Raw genomic sequence first — 22863 nt, 5'->3', positions numbered from 1 at the left:
TCCTCACCTGAAGGTGCTCGTTCTTGCTAGGATACGTTTTCACATGCATAACCACCATCTAATATCTCACCCAAGTAGCCATTTGTCACCTGTGAAAATAAGCAATGAGTGATAGTAGCTGAGTCCTGTCCTCAGCCGATGCCCACATTTTAGGAAGGGTCGCTGGATACAGATCAAGACTGAGAATCCTACATAATTTCCCCTTCTTTAGACCAGGGGGAGCTGACTTCAGCTCAGACCTGAGACTTTCCATCTCTGTGTGGCTCAGTTTCACTCCAAGCAAGGAATTTATCAAATGAACTATGGGCTCGAGTATGAAAGTATCTTATTTGCATGACTATTATCCTGATGATAATAATAATAATAACGATCTTTGCATTCGATATGGCACCTTATCACGTCTTTGAGACGTCTCAAAACTCTTCACAGAATATACTGTAAAGTGAATTGACTGTTTATTTTGTGGGTGAAACACAGCTGATGGCAGATGGTTCCTCTTCCCGCAGACTTTAGACGATTTCTTCTTTCAAAAAGAAACACAATAAGGATCCTTCCACTGTGCCCGGGCCTCAGTTCCTTTGCCAGCTCCAGCACCCGGCCAGCGAAGTCGGAGGCGACACCTGGGCCGCCTGCTTGCTCAGGGGTGGAAACGGAAGCATTCAGAAGCAGGTTTTATAGAGCAACTGGGCATGCCTTTAGGTAGCAAGAAAAATGAAAAGGTCATGCCTGAGCAAATTGAGACCTCGGAGACTAACACAAAAAAATCTGAAACCCCCCAAATCTCCGTGCTGAAGGAATTGACTCCATCCATGGTGGAAAATGATACTCATTCTGTGTCGACTGAGTCTCAGTATTCAACGTTCTCAGACTTAAAAATGGAGATAAAGAAAGCAGAAATGGGTAAGCTTGGCTCGGGTGACAACCAACCTTGGAAACCTTATGGTTGAACGTCCAGCTATTTTCTGTTCAATTTAACTTTTGTTTTCCAAAAGAAAGGGCCCATGTGTGTATATGTGGTAGGGAGTGTACAATCCCCACTGTAAAGAGGCTGGTGTATTTTATGTGTGTGGGCTCCAGTGATAGAACGTCCTTTGGGCTACTATCCTATTCTATGTGTTTGAAGTGTTGACTCCAGTCTTCTCCCCATCTCCGAAATAATTTGGTGATCACTTTATCCCATGAGAGCAGAGATCTTAAGGAACTAACGGGATTGCATTGTCCTGGACCATGATCTCTTTTCTCCTTCCTCCTCAAGCCCCTCCAAATCGCTTTTCCTCCCATCCACAGCACCAACTACCTTGAACAGTTACCAACCAAATTCTCCATCTGTGTCCAGGCTCCCTTTGCTTCAACAACAACAACTTGGATTTATATCGCCCTCCATGCCGGACGGCGTCTCAGAGCGCTTTACAGTAATGGATCCCGTGACCGAGCCAGGGGAAGGGGAGGCAGGTGACCAAAGGCATGGTCGAAAAGAAAGGTCTTCACTGTCCTTCTTGATCTTGCCTTGGTCAATGTGAATCACTCTGTCTTTCTCCACCACCTCTTCCCTTTGCTCCAGCAGAATTTTTGCTGCGAGATTTGCCCATTTAGCACCTTGCCAAGGGAATAGTTTTGTACCGAGTCGTAAGATTTTTTTCGTTCTCTCTAAGTGGAAGTTTAACTGGTGTAGGGCCAAACAGATCCACAAAGTCCTCTTACCTCCCGTTACAGTGATATGAGATCACGAAGGAGCTGAAACAAGCTGTCAGAGATGCATTTTGCCTCGTCACTCCATCATGTTACGGAAGATGGCGACAGATCATTAACTGCCATGAAAATTATAGTGCTCGCTCACACCGACCCTCTGGAAGTCTAACTACAGTTAAACACTTCTCCTGAATACTATTGAATGATTCCACATAAAATTATCATTATTCTTCCACATAATTCAGTTGTTGGTCAGTGCACTATGTTAAAAAAAAATCACATGCATGGGGGTAACAGGACTTTGTGGACGAGGTGGTAGCTCTTTCAAAGAGTTGGCATAGGCACGATGGGCCAAATGCCTCATTCTGTGCTGTAAGATTCAATTAATCTATTCCATATAACCAGGAGTAAGCGATTACTCCTCTTCATTGGATGGCGGTTTATTTTGGTGGATTCTTTCAACTTGTCTTTCAGTTAAGATGTTTGATTTTGTGTTCAAGGCGAGGAAACAAACTGCTGTGGGCAGCTCTGTCAATGTTCCTGCTGTAAACGTGAAGAAATCCGAGGTCAGGTATAGTTTGAGATAGATGCAGAGTATAGATCTCCCTCTACATTAACCCAATAATGTACCTTACATAACCTATGCTGCCCTACATGCTCCTGCTCAACAATGCTGTGCGCAGGCATGGCGTTAACTTCCAAATGTGCACAGATGCCATCCAATTCTATCTCTTGGCCTCCAGCCTCGACTCCACGACCACTGTTGTTCTTACCGATTGCCAGGGGAGCATCAAGTCCTGGATGAGAACTAACTTTCTCAAGTTGAATGTTGACAAGACAGAGGGTTTTCTGTTTTACTCCCATCAGTGCATTCTCACCTCAGGCACTGTCAGCATCATCCTACATGGATGCACACTCCATGCCATGGAGCCAGTGCAGAACCTTGGTGTCTTGTTCAACTCTCAACTGTCCCCAAAACCCCATAGCTGTACTCATGACCCATTCAGCTTTTCCCCACATCTGCAACATTCCTGCCTCTGCTACTACCTGTCCCCTCAGACTGCGGAGACATTGTCAATTCTCTCCTTTCCGGATATACCAACTCTTCCACAAGCTGCAGCTCATGTCTTCTCCTGCATAGGCTCTCTGAGCCTATCATTCCCAACCTTGCTTGGCTCCATTGGATCTCCATCTCCCATTGGATTGAGTTCAAGATCCTCGTCCTCACTTTTAAATCCCTCCACACTCTTGCCCCACCCTATCTCTGTGACCTTCTTAAGCTCTACCATGCCGCCTGATCCATCGGCGGCAGGCACTGGCCTGCTCCACGTCCTCTGCCCTGCCCAATCCACCATTCAGTCGGGCTTTCAGCCTTCCTGTCTCCATTCTCTGTACCTCCATCCTGAAGTACCTTCACCTTGTCCCTTTTCTTGCATCCTTCAAGGTCCGACTCAAGACCTTCCTCCTTGATTGTGCCTTTGATTACTCTCCCCCCCACCCACCGCCTTGTTGGCCCTCACTGGAAGCTGGAAGTCTCCTCCACAAATTGTGAGAATGGAATGCACTTCCTTAGAAGCTTAGAAGCATTAGATGCAAAATTAATTGGGATATTTAAATAGAAGATGGATGAATAATTGGGAGATAAGAGGTATTTAGGGGATAATGGGAAAGGGCAGGAAAGTGGGTTTAAAAGACCTGCCATGATGTAAAGCAGGGATGGCCAATCCATAGAAGAGTCCAGGCCCATGGGCCACAAGTTGGCCATCCTTGATCCAAAGAATGAGTATCCCTCCGCCCACCCCCGCTATTGCATCTCTCCCGCACCAGGCTGTGCGAGCCTATCACCCACATCTTCGCCCATCATCCTCGAATAAGATAGCCTTGTGCCTGTTCAGTAGAATGCAGTTGTTAAAATCTCTACATTTTAACCCACTGGGTATTTTGTTTCACAAATGTTTACTTGTGGAGGCCTGATACAGGATTTAGCAGAGATAAGGGCTGGAAGTGTGGGAAGAGAATATTCTATAGGGCAGAGGGAAGAGCTGTCACTATTACATAAGGCAAGTATTCAGGCTAAGGTGTTAATTTCATTGACATTGTTTTTAGCAGCTATAATTTCTGTGTCTCTGCTCCAGCCAACATTATAATTAATGCATTCAAGTAGTTATACAATAGTTAGCACATCATAAAATGGGCCACTTTAATTAAAATAGTAATATCTGCTTTGCATGTAATGAAGAATTCAGTTACTTTTGTGCATTGAAGGGAATGCAACCCAATCCCACAGTTATACTCAAATGACTATCAGAAGTTCTGTAGTCATTTCAAACTATCCTTAGTCAAGTTAGTTGCAATGGCTGCCTAGGGAAGAGGAAGCTTTCAAATAATCTCAGGGTGCAATGCAATAACCAAAACCCTGGTTTACCGTGTCACTATCACTTAAGTCACCACAATTTACTAACAGAGAATTCTCATTGGTTTGCTTCAGTTACAGTTACTCCATTTTCTGCAATTATTGTACCATCATTGCTTCACATTGACGCTTCAAACAACCTGTGGACGTCAGACATACGTCAGACAGTTAAGATCCGAATGGAGAAGTTTGGGCCTGGTTCAGAAGCTCCTATCACAATTCATCAAATGTTCAAGCACTCTATGGAGAAGTATCAAAAACATATCGCTTTAGCTTACAAGCATGAAGAGAACTGGCACAAGATATCCTACCGAGAATTCTACAATGAATCCAGAAGGGCGGCAAAAAGCTTTCTATATGTAGGTCCATATTGCCTAAATTAAGATGACATTTAAAGTTTTTAAGGTGATGACTGACTATTTTGGAAGAGGAATTGTAAAGTTTCATCAGTCTCAGTGAGATGAAATGTGTAGATCGAATCTAGCTCTTATCAGTTTTAAGGTCCTTTTTGAATCACAAATAGTTTAAATCTGTCCCTGGCTGCAACTGTTGGTAATTGTATTGCAGTTACACACAGCACCTCTGGATCAGAGCGGAAAAATTCAGTTGAGCCTCCTGTTCCCAATTGCTCTCTAACGTGGGGAAATTGGGTGAGAAAAGCATTGGACATCTCCCCCTCGTAGCTTCGGCTCCAAACTGAAGAATGACTTGCTGAGCTCTCAGGAAGCCTGGAAAGATATCCCTGCAAACATCAGCATTTTAATTCCATATCTGTACTCTGACCTGCTCAGCGTTCTCCCATATCGGAACCATCGCCCACCTCCACCCATCACCTCTCACTGAGGCCACCGAGACCCTCATCCCTGCATTTATCACATCCAGGCTTGATAGCGCAAATGCTCTCTTTGCCTCCCTGCACAAGCTGCAGACTTTGCAGAAGTCTGCAGCTACATCCTTTTCCACACCAGGCCCCGTGAGCCAAATCCCCCCTATGCTTGCCTGGCTCCATTGACTCCCTATCCTCTACCAGATGGAGATCAAGATTTTTATTCTCATCTTCAAATCCTTCTACAGTCTCACCTCACCCTAGCTCTGCAACCTCGCCAAACCCAACTCACCCAACTGCTCCTTTCACTCAGCAGGCACCAGACTGCTTCATGTCTCCTATCCCACCACTGGCAGATGGGCCTTCAGCCTCGCTGCCGCCCCCACTCTCTGGAACTCCATCCCAGGGGCCCCTCGATCTCTCTCCTTCATCAAAGGTTCATCTCAATCTAGCTCTTTCCATCATCTTTCTGTTCCCTAATCCTCAGCTCCCATCCCCAGGTCTGGTTAAGATCCTTGGGAAGTCCTCCTGACGTGAAAGGCGTCATATAAATGTAAAATTGCCTTGTTTTGTAGACAGTATAGGAATGAACCCCTCAGAATTCAAACTCGTGGTTTTAGACCGTTTTGTTATTTGTAATTACACAGAACGATTTGCAGTGTTAAGCTTTCATAACAGGTTTTATTTTGTGCCTATTTTTTGAGCAAGAGCAACTTGTAAAATGTCTGTCTTATTGTGTTCACAGCTTGGCCTGGAGCTGTACCATGGAGTTGGTATCATCGGATTCAATTCTCCAGAGTGGTTCTTTGCAAACATGGGAGCGATTCTGGGAGGGTAACATTTCTCTTTAGTTGTATCCCAGTGTCTTTAAATGTTCCCAATAGCTTCTCCTCCTGCCTTTGCACAGTCACACACACATGGCCTCTATCCTCATTCCTCCCATTTACACCATCAGTATACTCACTCCCACCTGGTGATATCTTCCACTGGCATGGGGTCCATTTCCACATGTATGCAAATGACACCTAACTCTTCCTCTCTGCCTCTACCCTTGATTCCAGAACCACTGCTTTCCTGACCAATTACCTGTCAGACAGCAAGTCCTGGATGAGTTTTTTCTTCAGTTGAATCCATCAAAACCAAGGCTCTCCTGCTTGGCTCCTGTCAGCATCTTCTCATCTCAGGGTCTGGCTTAATTGGCCTGTACGGATTCAACCTGCACCTCAAGGAGCCGCTGTAGAACTTGGAAGTCTTGTTCGATCCTCAGCTATCCTTTAAGCGTTACATTCAAACTTTTGCTTGCTTGGCTTTCCTTCACCTACATCTATTTAACAAGATTCTGTCTTATTTTTAAAAAAAAATATATTTTATGAAATGCTTTGAGCCTTTTTTTGCACATACATGGAAAGATATATACATGGAAATAATAATCCCTCCAAAAACCAAAAACAATAATAAATCGGTCATTTTCAATCTACGACTGTTTGTGGGACATTGCTGTGTGCAATTGGCTGCCGGGTTCGCCCACAAATATACAGTCAATTCACTTTACAGTGTGTTCTGTGAAGCGCTTTGGGACGTCCTCCCGACGTAAAAAGCGCTATATCAAATGCAAGGATTATTATTATTATATAAGGTGCTATCTGAATGGGAGTTATTGTATATAATTTATTTTCTCAATGTCTGCAGTGGTGTGTCTGTTGGGATTTACACAACAAACTCGCCCGAAGCGTGTCAATATGTGGCCTTCGACTGCAAGGCAAATATTCTGGTGGTGGAGAACCACAAACAACTGGAGAAAATCCTCAAGGTACGGCTTTTGTTTTAAGATTTGTCTTTGCGTTTGAAATGAAAAGAGGATTTTATACAAGTGGAAACATCTGGTAATTTGATACGGTCAAAGAGGAAGGTCTTGAGGTGGTCCTTGAAGGAGGCAAGGAGAGTGGGTGAGGCGATGGGAATCTAGGATGGAGATCCAAAGGGTGGGGGCAGAAAGGCTGACCGCACATAGTGGGACGGGCTGGGTGGGGGATGTGGAGCAGGCCACAGTCTGCCGACCAGACAGGTTGGTATGAGTTTAGCAGGGTATAGAGGTAGGGAAGATCAAGACTTTGGAAGTTGCTTTACACTCTAATTATTAAAGGTATTGGACAAGTAAACTGTATAATGAAGCACCTGATTATCTTGATGCACTTGCGGGCAAAGTCGATGCTGAGTGAAAGTGCGGACCACACAGATAAGAAGGTTGTAGGATCTGATCCCTCAGGCTGGGCTCTGATGGTTGATTTCACAAGAGGCAATAATAGGATGTTGCATATGGTCTCATTCCTGGTTGCTGCTGTTGGAAATCCCTGTAGGGAGGTTCTACATGTGTGGATATTCGTGAGAGGATAGAATCCTTTAGAGTGGAACAGAAGCTGTCCAGGATCACTTGGGCCAGGTAAATGAACAAGGTTCTGGAGGCTGTCTTTGGAAAGGCCGTCCAATAGAAGTAACAGAGCTTTAAAACCTTCGGGAGGATTAGTTAAAGGAGGGTAGGAAGATGGTGAGGAGGGAGGAAAAAAACTTGACTAACTTATTATCTTTATCTTTAGATCCAAAATAAATTGCCCCATCTCAAAGCGATTGTTCAGTACAAGGGTCACCTGAAAGAAATTCTTCCGAACGTTTACACAGTAAGTCCTCCTGAAATGGTTACCTGCTCAGTTATAGGGGTGTAAAATGTAGCGTTTCCTCCTGACTTCGGCATGGCTGACATGTGTGTTCCTGGTCAAAACTGTCTCCATGGAGGGACGCATCCTGCTTACCTAAGCTTCTGGTCTGTAAGCTGTAGCTCTATCCACTTCATCATTGGAGTTGTTGTTTTTAAATTTTAAATGCAGACATGTCAAGATTTTGCTTAAACGACACAATATATATATATATATTAAATCTTTATTTCAAGTGGAGGCAATTTATGGAACTGGGGGCAAAAGTCTCGGATAAGAAGCTGGATGATATTATTGAGAAGCAGAATGCCAATCAGTGTTGTTTGATTATATACACATCTGGCACCACAGGAAATCCCAAAGGAGTCATGCTCAGCCACGATAATGTAAGTTCTTGCATTACTATACAACAATACAAATTTGTATAGCTCCTTTCACTTCAGGAGGACATCCCAAGGTGCAAGTCCTGGGTTGACGTCTGAGTTGGGGTGTGTGACCGAGTGAGGGGGAGAGGTGACTGATAATGTGCTCAAAGAGAAAGGTCTTGATATGGACCTTGAAAGAGGTGAAGGAAGGACACAGGGCACTCTGGGATGGAATTTCAGAGGGTGGGAGATAATAAGTTGATATATAACATATACCTTATAATAATAATTATTATTGCACTCTTGCATTAGTTATAGCGCTTTTCAGGTTGGAAGGACAACTCAAAGCAATTCACAAATTTACTGTAAAATGTAATGACTGTCTATTTTATAGGCATATTACTCCCTTAACATTCTTATTCTGACAGGTAGAATAACTGGATTGAAATTGTTCTTACTGATTGATCATAGAACATTACAGCACAGGAAAGACCGACTTGGCTCATCAAGTCAGCACTGATGTTTTCTCCATGCATCACTTAACCTCTCCTCCTCCCACTCCCTCCATAAACCCCTCCAATTGGGTTTCTGTGCTGCCCACAGCACGGAAACTGCTCTGGTCAAGGTCACAAATGACATCCTGACCATGTGTGAGCAGGGCTCCCTCTGCCTCCTCATCCTCCTCGACCTCTCTGCCGCCTTTGACATCGTGGACCACTCAATCATCCTCCACTGCCTCTTCTCCCACCTCAACCTTCAAGGTTCTGTCCTTGACTGGTTCAGCTCCTACCTTTCACACAGCCTCCACTTCGTCGTGGCAAATGGCTCCTCCTCCAACCCCGGCACTGTCTCATGCGGTGTTGCTCAGTGCTCTGTCTTCGGTCCCCTCCTCTTCACCTTCTACATGCTGCCCCTTGGTAACATCATCTGCAGACATGGGGTAAATTTCCACATGTAGGCGGATGACACCCAACTCTACCTCTCTGCCTCCACCCTGAACTCCAGGACTACTGGCGTCCTGACTGACTGACTGCCTGTCCGACATCAAGTCCTGGACGAGGGACAACTTTCTCCAACTTAACGTTAGCAAGACCGAGGCCCTCCTGATTGGCTTGTGCCAGCGCCTCTGCATCTCAAGCGCTGGCAGCATCAGCCTCCATGGCTGCACACTCAACCTCACGAAGCCAGTCAGGAACCTGGGTATCTTGTTCGACCCTGAACTGTCCTTTCTCCCCCACATCTGCGTCAAGGCTGGCACTGCCTACTACCACCTCCGCAACATTGTCAGACTCTGCCACTGCCTCACCCCTCAGGCTGCCGAAACCCTCACCCACGCATTCGTCAAGGCTTGATTACGGGAACTCCCTCCTCATCGGCCTTCCCAACTCTTCCCTTCACAAGCTTCAGGTCATCCAAAACTCTGCAGCTCGTGTACTCTCATGCACCAGGCTCCGCGACCCCATCACTCCCACCCTCGCCCAACTCCACTGTCTCCCCATCTCCCAGAGGATCGAGTTCAAGATCCTAGTCCTCATCTTTAAGGCCATCCATGGCCTTGCCCCTCCTACCTCTCTGACCTGCTGACTCCCTACCAACCTGCCCACTCCCTCTGTTCATCGGGCTCCGGCCTGCTCCATGTCTCCCGCCCGACCCGCTCTACCATCGGTGGCCGGGCTTTTAGCCACTCTGCCCCCACACTCTGGAATTCCATCCCACAGTCCCTTCACCTCACTTCCTCCCTCGCATCCTTCAAGGCCGGACTCAAGATCCTTCTCTTCGATCGTGCTTTTGGTCTCCCTCCCACCTCTCTGCCTTCCCTCACCCCTACACCACCCCTCCCCCATACTCGGGCCCCAACACCTGACTGTTCAGTGCTTTGGGACGTCCTCCCAATGTGAAAAGCGCCTTAATGATGTAATTTTGTTGTTGTTGTTAATCTCCACCACTTACACCTGTGACATATCCCAAGGCTCTATCCTTGATTCCTTTTTCTCATTTACTTGTTCTGTCTCGTTGTTGTCATCCATAGACATTGAGTGTGGATGAGCACCAGCTTTCTGAAGCTTAATGTTAACGAGACAGAAGTCATCCTCCATGACTCCTGTCTTCTCATCTATGGCTCCGACCTCCTTAACCTCGCTGGCCTATCCCTCAGACTTACTGAACCTATGCACCAAAGGATTGGATTCAGTCCACATTTGTCCTTCCTACCCCACATCTGGTCACCTCCCTTCTCTCTCTCTCTCTCTCTATCTCTCTCTCTCTCGCTCTCTCTCTGTGGCTTGGCATCAAGCTCTACCACTGTTGAGGGAGGGCTCTGAGACCCTGACCTGTGTGAATGTTGCTTTATAAATGTAAGTTGTTATTATAATCTAATCCCACTCTCCTACTCGCTCCTCGTACTCTTTAATGCTCCTCTTCATCATTCTTCTCTTTGACTCCTTGTAAAAATAATTAGATTAGATTTAATAGAGGTGTTCAAAATTATGAGGGACTTTGATAAGGAGGGGCTTTGATAAGGAGAAACTGTTTCCACTGGGTTGGTAACCAGAGGTCACAGATTCAAGATCATTGGCAAAAGAACCAGAGGGGAGATGAGGAGACATTTTTTTATGCAGAGAGTTGTTACGGTTTGGAATGCACTGCCTGAAAGGGTGGTGGAAGCAGATATAATAATAATTTTCAAAAGGGAAGTAGATATTTACTTGAAAAAAAATTACAAGGCTATGGGGAAAGAGCAAGGGAGTCGGACTAATTGGATAGCTCTTTCAAAGAGCTGGCACAGGCACGATGCAGCATTCTGTGATTCTAATTTGTTGGTCTCTGATATTTTATGGTGGACTGTGGTCATGTACTATTCTTTTTCCAGATAACATGGACTTCATATTGTGCAGGGAAAATGGTGGGGGCTGACATTCTGGGTGAACATGAGCGTATTGTGAGTTATCTGCCTTTGAGTCATATTGCGGCACAAATGTTTGACCTCTGGATTCCAATAAGATATGGAGGGACCACATTTTTTGCAGATGCAGATGCACTCAAGGTAGGTAATTTGAAACTGCAGCATTATCTCCATCTTCAAAAAGGTTTTACCGTTACATTCACTTTTGTACAAAACCTCAGGGATCGATTCACCATTAATAGGGAATTTTAGCTGCCATCTAGCAATTTACTTTTCAGTAGCTTGACTTAAAAGGAAAAGACTATTTTGCACTTGACACCTACTGTTCTCCCAGTTGGACACATTGAAGGCCCTGTTTTTGGTTAATCATCAGGATGATGATGATAGTCCTGTGAAATTGAACAACAGTGTCCCACAGACAATCTTGGATTGAGTGACCAAATTTAACATTTCAACATGAACCTTGGTGTGAGCATATGTTTTTAGCTCAAACTCATTTCCCTCACTTATTTTACACTAAACCATTGCATAGCCAGTGGCCGAAAGATTTTCATCTCACTAATCCACACGGCATTGAACGAAAACCAGATCTGTTCTTTGAAAACTTGGCGTTATCTTGTTTCTCCCTTGTTACTGTTTTGTTTCTTTACTAAAGTAGACCCATGTTATAACATGCTTGTTTGGGAGGGATGGGTGCCGTGGGGGTGGGGGGATCATTAAATCCCGACTCACTTTATAATTAGCACCATCGATGGTCAACACTTCTGTATTCACTGTAATTGTGTGCAGAAAAGCTTGCTAGCTGCCTATGCTTAGAAAATGGCGATCAGGTTACTTTCTCTGTCACCTTTTGTGCAGGTGAGAAACCGGATGGCTTTTTGGGTGCAAAATCCACTTTACAGTATACTCTGCGAAGCTCTTTGAGACGTCTCAACGACATGATAAGGCGCTATAATCAAATGCAAGGATTATTATCATTATTAATACTGAAATCTGAATGTTGTGTTTTGTTTTAACCAACAAAATCTGGTAGGGCGTTTTTAAGAAATGTGATTTTGTTCTTCTATTTTCAGGGTTCCTTGGTGATCACCCTGAGAGAAGTACAGCCCACAAGCTTTTTAGGAGTGCCCCGCGTGTGGGAGAAGTTACAGGAAAAATTGAGGGAAGCTGGACTTAAATCATCAGCTCTGAAGCGGAAGATTGCAGCTTGGGCAAAGCGTCTGGGCTTGAGAGCGAGTGAGAACATTATGGCTGGGTAGGTTAAAGATGCTCTGCTTGCTGTTTCGGAAGCGTGTAGCTTTTAACACTTAAAAGAAAGGTCCCGAAAGCACTTAAGATTGACAGTCATTAGTCTTGCTCCCAGTCGCTAATGGACTAACTGGCAAAATGCTTCACTATAGAGTTTACGTTTACATAGATTGTACAACATGGAGAGAGACCATTCAGCCCAACCAGTATGTGCTGGTGTTTCTACTCCACGAGTCTCCACCCAGTCATTACTCCCTCTCATACCCTTCCATACACTTCTATTCCCTTCTCCCTAGCATCCTAGGGAGCGCTTTAACAAGTGGTCCGGGACGCTACCCCATGTGAAGGATGCTATATAAATGAAAGTTGTTGTTGTTGTTGTTGTGTTCTCAAATACATCTACTACACACATACTTGCCTGGACCAAACTCTGTACCCCCATCTCACCAGTTCTGACCAGGCTCCACTGGCTCTTCATCACCAAATGGATTGACTTCAAGATCCTCACACTTGTGTTCAAATCCCTTCACTCTCTGGAAACCTCCCTACCTCTCCGACCTCCTCACTCAATCCACTTCCCGGCATCTCCGCTTGACTGGCACTGGTCTCCTGCTTGTCCCTCCACTCCACCATCGGAGGTTGCGCATTCAGTTACTATGACCCAAAACTCTGGAACACACTACCTCAATCCCTTCACCTTGCCCCCTCTATCCCCATTTTTCAAGTCGCCCCTGTAAACCTTCCTTTTCGACCATGATTAAGGTTACCTTCCCCACCCACTTTGGCTCAGAGTCAGGCTCCGCCACTTTTAAGCACTTTGAGACCCTGCCCTGCATGGAGGGCGCTATAATAATAATCCTTGCATTTGATATACTCTGGTCCATGCCTTTGTCACCTCCTGGCTGGACTATTCAAATGCCCTCCTTGCCGGCTTCCCCTCCACTACCATCCATAAAATCCAGATTATAAAAAACTCTCCCGCCACATTCTTACTTGCACCAAACTCCGCTCCCCGATAATCCCAGTCCTTGCCAGACTGCACTGGCTGCCTGTCCCAGAGAGGATCGACTTCAAGATTCTCACCCGTGTCTTCAAATCCCTCCACTCCTCTGCACCCCCCATACCGCTCTGACCTCTTTCCTCAAAACACCCCCCGTTGCCTTTGTTCCATCGGGTCTGGACTCCTCCTCGGCTCCGAGTCCTCTGCTCCACCCTCAGCAGCCGTGCCTTCAGCGACTACGCCCCGAGGCTCTAGAACTCCCTTCCTCACTCCCTTCGTCTCGCCCCTTGTCTTCCTACCTTCAGGTCTCTGCTGAAGACCTTTCTTTTCAACCGCACCTTTGGTTACTTTCCTCCCCTTCCCCCAGGCTCAGCCCCGGGATCCGTTAGTGTGAAGCACTCTGAGATGCCGTCCAGCGTGGAGGGCGCTATATAAATCCAAGTTTTTAACATAGCATGTAGGAGCAGGAGTAAGCCATTCGGCCCTTCGAGCCTGCCCCGCCATTCAATCATGGCTGATCTTCTAATCTAACTCCAGCTAATAACCTGACCTTGCCTTATCCCCATATTCCTTAATCCCTTTTGCAATAAGAAATATATCTATCTCAGTGGACTGAGCGTCAACAGCCCTTTGGGGTAGTGAGTTCCATACATTCACCACCCTTTGAGTGAAGAAGTTCTTCCTCAACTCAGTGCGAAAGGGCTGGCCTCTGATTTTAAGGTTGTGACCCCTGGTTTTAGTTTCTCCACCCGCCAGCAGCCCAAATCTGGTATGGTACGGCCCTGCCCGGATCTGACCAGGAGCAACAGGAAAAGCACCTGAAAGGCAAAGCCACTCGAGGTAACTTCCACCTCACCACTGCCAGGCTTTGCCTGAATGCGTGCGTACGTACTTGCTCTGTGAAACATGATGTCATAACGCCACTGTGAGTCCGCGCGGCCACTAGGTGTAACTGCAGCGCAAAACACAAAATTGCCATTTATGTGTGATGAGTTTGTTTAGGTCAGAACTCATCAACAATAGGATATCCCTGAAAATGACCAATTTATTATTGTTTTTGGAGGGATTATTATTAGGCGTGTGGAGTAAGGAAACTTGCCCAAGGTTTCGCCCTGTCTGGAATTGAATTCAGGTCTCTCACTTGCAAAGCGAGTGCTCTAACCACTGAGCTGCATACTCTAATCCTTTCATAATGAATGCTAACATACCGTTCGCCTTCCTAATTGCTGCTGCACCTGCAGACTAACTTTCTGTGATTGGTGTACAAGGACACCCAAGTCCCTCTGGACACTAACACATTCCATCTCTCCCCTTCTAAAAAAAATAATCTGCTCTACTGTTTTTGCTACCTAGGTGGATGACTTCGCACTTCCCTACATTATACTTCATCTGCCACCTGCCCAATCACCTAACCTATCCATGTCGCGCTGCATTTTTTTACTGCATTTGTTCACTCAATCCATGACTTGTGGGACTCGAGTGCAATTATCTGTCACATTTCGCCCGTCTTTTTCACAATTCTTGCGTCTTTTCTATTGTAGAAATGACGTAATGCCCTGTGGGTACTCACTGGCAAACAGCCTGGTGTTTAAGAAAGTTCGTAAAGCACTGGGTTTGAACCACTGTGGGAAGTGTTTCACTGGAGCAGCACCCATCACTAAAGAAACACTGGAATTCTTCCTTAGCCTCCATATTCCAATCTATGAGCTTTACGGCATGAGCGAGACTAGTGGGCCACACACAATTTCCTATGCAGGAGCCTTCCGTACTACAAGGTTTGTGAATTGTATTGCTCATTCAGTTAAGCATTACTCAGTCACGTAGATAATGGTGATGAATTTACTTCTTAAGTTGTGACTGCTTTCGCTCTTAGGTATAATTATTGGACAAAACTGAATTGGTCTAAAGGTATTCAGCTCTATTTGAATAATATTAAAAGCTCTCTTTTTTGAAACTAGAAATGCACATGAAAAGATTTCCAGTGGGAATTGTGTAGATAATGACCTTACACTTGAAATTTTATAATTGCCCTTTGGCGATGGGCAATAGATGTTTGTAGTTATTATGGATGAAAGTTATGCTTCTGCGTTTTCTTCCATTATTTTTATTTTTGATAAATGCAGTAGTTATTATTTACCTGTTCAAGCTTCAGATTAATTCCTCTTTGACTCGTAATTAGTTTTTTTTATGTTCGTTGGATAAAACTAAAATGCCATTCAACATCAATAACTTTCATTTATATAGCGCTATTCACACAGGGTAGCGTCCCAGGGTGCTTGACAGTGGAGGAACACAATGCCGAGCTGGGGGGAGGGTGGTGGTGACGGTAGGCATGGTCGAATAGAAAGGTCCTCAGGCGCGACCTGAAGATGGAGAAAGAAGGGGCAAGTGGGAAGGTGGCCATAAGCATGGTCGAAGAGGAAAGTTTTCAGGTGGGACTTTTACTCCGAAGTCATCCTGATAAGATGGGGCTATGAAAACATGAAGGAGACGTGGGGAATGGGAGGAGGACGATGCAGCCAAGAGAATGTTTTCAATTTTTGAGGCGAAGAAGTCTAGGACCTCTTCACACTTGGCGTTTGACGTGAGGATCAAGGGGGCTTGAGGGAGTACACGGAGGAGGCAATGGATGGTGGAAAACAGTGTTTTTGTTGATTGCCTCCAGGATGACTTTGGAGTAAAAGTCAGCTTTGGCCTGTGAAAGAGAAATGCTCAGGTCCTCAAGCCACACCTGGCGGTGAATCATGAAGCCGGATTTCTGCCATCTGGGCTCGAGCATCCGGGTTTGTGTTTTGAGTGAGTGGAGATGACTGTTGTACCAGGGGGAGTGGGTGGGTTTGGAAACAACCCTGTATTTCAGGGGAGCCAGGGAATTGAAGGATGTGGAGAGACAGACATTCAGCACCTTGATGGCTGCATCAGGATTGTTTTGGGTGGAGGGCCAGATGGAGAGGAGGTCTGAGGAAGAGAGGGCAGTTATTAGAGACTCAGGAAGCATTTTCCAGGGGCGGAAAAAAATGGTGGAGGGCTTGGGGGATACTTATGGAATTCTCTACCCCAAAGGGCTGTAGTTGCTCAGTCCTTGAACATATTCAAGACTGAGGTTGATAGATTTCTAAAGGATCGAGGGATTAAGAGATATGGGGATAGGGCGGGTAATTGAAATTAGGTAAGAAGATCAGCCATGATCTTATTGAATGGCGGGGGAGGCTCGAGGGGCCGAATGGCTTACTCCTGCTGCTACGTCTTATGGTCCCTCAACCCATCTGATCTCAAACCGCCCTGTCTCTCCCACCCTGTTGCAACATAATTTTTTTTAAAATCAGTCTCGTATCCTGGCGTCTTCCACCCATTCTGTCAAAAATCTGTGGAGATGCTGGGGATAGAACATACATACATTGTGGACTCCTGTAGCTCAGTGGTTAGTGCACTCGCTTTGCAAGCGAGACACCTGGGTTCAATTCCAGGCAGGGCGAAACCTTGGGCAAGTTTCCTTACTCCACACGCTTAATAATAATCCCTCCAAAACCAAAATAAATTGGTCATTTTCAATCGACGACTGTTTGTGGGACATTGCTGTGCGCAATTGGCTGCCGCGTTCGCCCACAAATATACAGTTAATTCACTTTACAGTGTGTTCTGTGAAGCGCTTTGGGACGTCCTCCCGACCTGAAAAGCGCTATATCAAATGCAAGGATTATTATTATTATGATACAAAGCATGTGCTCTACCACTGAGCTACATTCCCTTCTAACCCACAATCTTCTGTCTCAGATGTGAGAGGAGTGTTACCAACTGCAGTAAGATAACACCCATTGGATTACAACACATAGAATGCCTACTCTGTGTGTCCGGAACTTTGGCGTCTTGTTTGACCCTCAATTATTCTTTCTATCACACATCTGCGCCATGAACCACTCTGCCTTCCCCCACCTCCACAATGTCACCCGGCTCCGACATTGTCTCACACCGCAGACCGCCGAAACCCTCATACATGCCTTCACTACATCGAGCTTGACTATGGAAACTCACTACCTGTCGGCCTCCGCACCTCCTCCCTCCACAGGCTGCAGATCATCCAGAATTCTGCAGCCCGTGTCCTCTCCCACACTAGACTCCGCGACACTATCACCTCCATCCTTGCTCAACTCCACTGGCTTCCCATCACACAGAGGATATAGTTCAGGATGCTGGTCCTCACCTTCAAAGCCCTCCATGGTCTTGCTCCCCCTTACCTCTCCGACTTCCTAACCCCCTATCACCCTGTTCGTTCCCTCCACTCAGTGGGCTCCGGTGTGCTTCACGTCTCCTGCCTCGCTCGCCCCACTATTGGTGGTTGGGCCTTCCGCCACTCTGCACCCACCCTCTGGAACTCCATCCCGCAGTCCCTCTGTCTCACCCCTTCCGTCGCCACCTTCAAGCTGACCTTAAGACTTTCCTCTTCGACCGTTCTTTCGATCTCCCTGCTTTCCCCCCGCGCTCCACCCTCCCCCACCCTGACCCTCAGCTCGGGTCTGTAACTCTGTCTCTCCAGCGCCTTGGGACGTCCTCCTGACATGAAAGGCGCTATACAAATGTAATTTTGTTGTTGTTGTGCTTAATTGAAGTTGAGTGTGTTTTCATTGAGATACAGGTTACATGTTTTCTCTTCATTGGCCCCTGAGAGCCTTTTATTTACTGTCATTCTGTCTAAGCACTTGGAGGTAAGTAAGTGAAACCTATAATAATAATAAAAATCATTGCGTTTGATAGTGCCTTAACACGTGCGTCAGAGAATATACTAGGTTAGTTTTTTTTTCTTGTGGGATTTTTATTCTCTTACCCAACCCAATATTTACCCAAAAGCACCTCTTCTTTACCCGAGAGAGTTCTGCTTTCGTAAGGGTTTCACTTTAATCACTTTGATTTGGTGTGTTATTTCACTTTGCAGTATATCACTTCGAAATGTCCTCCCGCCATGAAAGGCACCGTATCAAATGTAAAGTGTTATTATTTGTTGCATTTTTGATCGTACTGAGGCAAATGCTAACTTCTGATAGTTATAATTTGTTACCAGTTGCGGGAAGCAGTTACTTGGTTGCAAGGTAATGCTTCACAAACCGGATGAGAATGCAAATGGAGAAGTCTGTTTATGGGGAAGGAATATCTTCATGGGATACTTGAATATGGCAAAACAGACTGAAGCGGACGTAGATAAGGATGGCTGGCTGCATTCTGGAGACTTGGGACAACTAGATCAAGATGGTTTCTTGTATATAACTGGTAGAATAAAAGGTAACTTTTTCTTTTGGTCAGCCGATTGTCTGTACACATAGAAATCTGTCGACGTGCTTAGCGGATTCTAAACCAAACTGAAAATTCCACATACGCATTGAAATCTCCTGTGTGGAATGGAGCATGCAGTCTTTCCACAGAGGGATGCAATGCTGCTTATGTAATCCCAGAAAGTAAATGGGGCCGGTCATAGAAACAAAGAAACCTACAGCACAGATGCAGGCCAATTGGCCCATCGTGTCTGTGCCAGAGGTTGGCAAGGCCAAAAGCTGGGGACCCTAGTGGGTGCTGCTGCTGGAGATATTAGCTAAAACGGTGTTGTTTCCAGGGTAATAAAACCAAATATGGCATTATAATGGGGTGCAAACCCAAATTGGCCTACGCTTATATGCAACAACTTGCATTTATATAGCATCTTTACTCTATTTTGTTTCAGAATTGATCATCACAGCTGGTGGAGAGAACATTCCTCCAATCCCCATTGAGGATGCTATCAAAAAGGAAATTCCGATCATCAGCAATGCCATGCTCATTGGTGATAAAAAGAAATTCCTCAGTGTACTGCTGTCATTGAAGGTAAGCATTTCTTCAGAATATAATGTGAGCCTGTGTTACGTGAACGGTTATGGACTTTTCCACTGTGTTTTACCTCCCACACGCACAACACACACGCAACACAGAGTATGATCACCAAAATGGATCCCTATTGTTCCTCAGTGCTTTACTTTGCTTGCAGCTGAAGTGCTAGAATTTAACACATCACAAAATAATCCTGCAATTTGGGACCAGATAGAACTTTGGGCCACTAGAGTTGTGATTAACCATTGGATGTGAACCTTGGAAAATAGTGAGAGTCCCAACTTACCGAGCGGCGTTTGGAAGCTGCTCTACCAAAGAAAGAGAAGGGATTTCGAATTGTATTTTAACAATGTTCCTTAGTTAAATGTTAAATAGTTCCTTAGAAATGCGATGTGAGGAATACCGCAATTTTGACTCATGGTCTTATAATGCCTTAAAATCAACATTGCTTTGTTTCACTGTTGTGGCCGGTCACAGAACTAAGTGGTGACTTGGGAAGAGGACTACTGTCAGAGATCAGCAGAGCAGGATGGTGGTGAATTGTCTGAAGTAGAGGAAGAAAGTTTCTTTATTTTCTCCGTTCCATTGAATCGCTGGCAAGTTGTAAATGGAGGTTGCTTGCTAACTGACGGTCATTGTCATACTGTTTGTTATTTGCAACTGCATTTGTGTTGACTGCATTTATAGCAAACCGAATCTCCTTCTTCTAGTGTATGGTCAATGAGCAAACTGGAGCACCATTGGATGCACTTAGTCCAGAAGCCATTGCTTTTTGCAAACAGCTTGGGAGCCACGCTACAAAAGTGTCTCAGATTGTGAATAATAAAAACTCTACCATTTATAAAGCCATTGAGCAGGGCATTGATAGAGTGAACAAAAAGGCAACTTCGAATGCTCAGAAAATCCACAAGTTCTTCATTGTGTTGACAGACTTCTCGATCACTGGAGGAGAATTAGGTAAGCAGATGCTAGATTTTTATTGTTTGAAGTGTGCTTGATAGTAAAGGGAATATATGGGTATAGGGGGGAGGAATTGGGATGGGTGACTGTATCTCCGGTGGGATCTTCTAGAGATATAATTTTTTTTTAAATGGTATTGAAAACATAAACCCAGAACAATATTTTAGAATGCACCAAAATAATAGCACAACAACAACAAATTGCATTTAAATAGCTTGGAAATGAAAGGGAGGTTGGTAATCAGTTAGGAAATAGTGATGGATCAAGGGAAGGTTTTTTGAGGAGGGATTGATGACAGCTCTTTTTAAGAGGGTGGGAAACTCTTCCGGTGGACAAAGAGAGGTTGACAATATCCATTGGGGTCAAGGAAGTTTGGAAAAGGGTGGGGAATAAGAGTTTAAAGTTGCAAAGAATAATTTTACAGGACATATCCCTTCCTTCGGATGAGATTTTAAACTGAGGTCCTGTGTCTGCCTGTTAAGGCGGACATTAAAAATCCCAAGTCAACAACAACAAGAATACATTTGTATAGCGCCTTTCACGTCGGGAGGATGTCCCAAGGGAGGGGAAGGGGGGTGGCCGATGGCATGGTCGAAGAGGAGGCTCTTGAGGCGGGACTTGAAGGAGGCTAAGGAGGGGGGCGAGGTGGAGTGACTGGGGGATGGAATTCCAGAGGTTGGGGATTAGAATAAGGCACTATTCTAAAAGAGAAGAGAGTTTCTCCTGGTTTTCCTGGCCAACAATCCCCCCCAAAAAAATTGGTAGCAGTTTGTGGGGCACTGCTATGTGCAAACTGGCTGCCATGTTTCGTCAACAAAATACACAGTCAATCCACTTTACAGTGTATCCTGTGAAGTACTTTGAGACATCTCGACAACGTGATAAGGCGCTATATCAAATATAAGGATTATTATTATTATTATATACCTAACCTGGCGCTCCAGATAACTCATCACTGAGTCTTTTCCCTGAGAGTGACGAGATTTCAGGAGTTTACTGTAATTGCAATCCAGGTGTTGAAACTGGCAGTCCCAGTGACTGAAAACTGCCCTGGTCCAAATAGACATCCAAGGGCATAAATTTCTAACTAATTTTGTTTTGCAGGTCCAACAATGAAAACGAAAAGGCCGGTTGTGCACCAGTTGTACAAAAATCAAATCGATGCTCTTTATATAAGTTAAAGTCTCTCCACGGATGGTTTTACAGAATGTTTATGAAAAAAGAATCAACCTTGAAGTCTCTTAAAACTATTAAAACCAGCAAATTCCGTAACTGCTTAATTTTCAATATATGATGGAAGGTTTATTTGCTTGGAGATAAGTAACAAACTGACATGGTTTTATTTTTTAGGACGTTTCAATTGGGGAATTCAGAATAAAACTTATATAAAAAAAATTGTCACACAATCCACAACTGTTGTGGGACAGTTGTTGTGCTGCCGCATTTCACCTACAAAATGGACTGTCAGTTAATTCAGTATACAGTATATTCTGCGAAGCGCTTTGAGACATCTCGAAGATGTGATAAGATGCTATATCAAATGCAAGGATTATTATTATTAAAACTGCTGAATGATGTGAAGTGTTTTTTTTGACGCATTAAATAGTGGGGGTGCAAATGATCATTGCTAACTAGTGATGAGGAAACAGGAGCTGAATGTGAGGAGATAAATGGCATTTGATGTTTAGGGTTTATTAAGGGTTTATGCCTTATTAAGAACGGAACATGTGCCTCTGAGAAGGCACATGGATGAGGCACTTATTAATGCCGGATCAGAGTAGGTGATTTAACGAAAGATTCATGTGGGAAATCACATTCCCAAAATCAGTGCTGAAATTTTCTGAGGCCCTTTTGCCAAAGAATAGGATGTAATGGTGTTGAACGTAACTTGCAATTCCAGGGAAAATTGTATTTATATTGGAGCAGCATTCATTAGGTCATTGCAAATTTGAGATCTGAAGAAATGTTTCTTAATTTACCTTATAACCAATATTTCTTGTACATGCAATACAAATGCATATACTCGCATTATTCTGACCACAGGACATCAGGGTGTGACATTTTAAATGGGATTCCTTAATCAAAGAATCTGTAAGTGTGTCACACTGACTTGTGGAACTGTGACACCAATCTATTTTTGGAACAGACCCACACGTGGAAGGTTTTTTTTACTTAAAAGAAATTGGTGAGGTTTAGTTACAGCTGTACAATATTAAACTATTGCAAATGACCTTTAAAAGATACATTGCAATATAATTTACATTGATATAGCACCTTTCTCATCAAGAGGATGTCTTAAAGCACTTGACAATTCTAGGTGAGCATTTAGGTTTGTTTTCCTCTTGCAAACTTTATTTGTAAAGGGGAGTCCTGTAGTCCATTGGTTAGAGCATTCGCCTAGTGAGCAAGCAAGCAAGAGGGCCCAGGATCGATTCCTGGACAGGGCAAAACCTTAGGGAAGTTTCCTTACTCCACACACCTTTGTTTACCTAGCGGTAAATAGGAACCCGGTTATTAGTCGATTGGAGTATCAATAACCGTGGGTAATAATTCCTCGAAAAATAAACTCAGAAATTGTTCTTCAAAGGTATGAAGTGGTTGCTTCATACATCTGGGTAACGTGTTCTAGCTCGGACATAGCGACCCAGCTTTTGGTAGAACTGGGTCATTTCTCATATTATTCATTTTGCCTGTAAAATATACAGTTAGTCCACTTTACAATATATTCTGTGAAGCGCTTTGAGAGTCTCAATGTCGTGATAAGGCTCTACATCAAATGTAAAAATTATTACTATGTGTTGCATTGATAAAAGGGGGCAATTCATATGCTAGGAGATGACGTTCCTTCTCCTCCCACCCGTGCCCCACCCCCAAAAAAGTAAAATATCTTTGTCCCCAA

The 22863-nt window shown here is 44.6% G+C and overlaps 1 protein-coding gene across 1 annotated transcript; it reads left to right on the top strand.

The window, feature by feature from the left end:
• Positions 1–689: 689 nt before the first annotated feature.
• Positions 690–21364, top strand: LOC103181008 (long-chain-fatty-acid--CoA ligase ACSBG2-like). Its single transcript, XM_007897191.2, has 13 exons — positions 690–900; positions 4178–4461; positions 5674–5762; positions 6618–6738; positions 7523–7603; positions 7873–8022; positions 10871–11044; positions 11977–12158; positions 14693–14926; positions 18208–18425; positions 18862–19001; positions 19715–19961; positions 21069–21364. The coding sequence occupies exons 1-13, from the start codon at positions 690–692 to the stop codon at positions 21143–21145; spliced, it is 2208 nt and encodes a 735-aa protein (XP_007895382.1). The 3' UTR covers positions 21146–21364.
• Positions 21365–22863: the final 1499 nt, after the last annotated feature.

Source organism: Callorhinchus milii, unplaced genomic scaffold, assembly GCF_018977255.1.
Source record: "Callorhinchus milii isolate IMCB2004 unplaced genomic scaffold, IMCB_Cmil_1.0 Scaffold1, whole genome shotgun sequence".
Lineage (NCBI taxonomy): Eukaryota > Metazoa > Chordata > Chondrichthyes > Chimaeriformes > Callorhinchidae > Callorhinchus > Callorhinchus milii.
The sequence above is the reverse complement of the archived record's forward strand: the minus strand, read 5'-3'. Positions and strand labels throughout refer to the sequence as shown.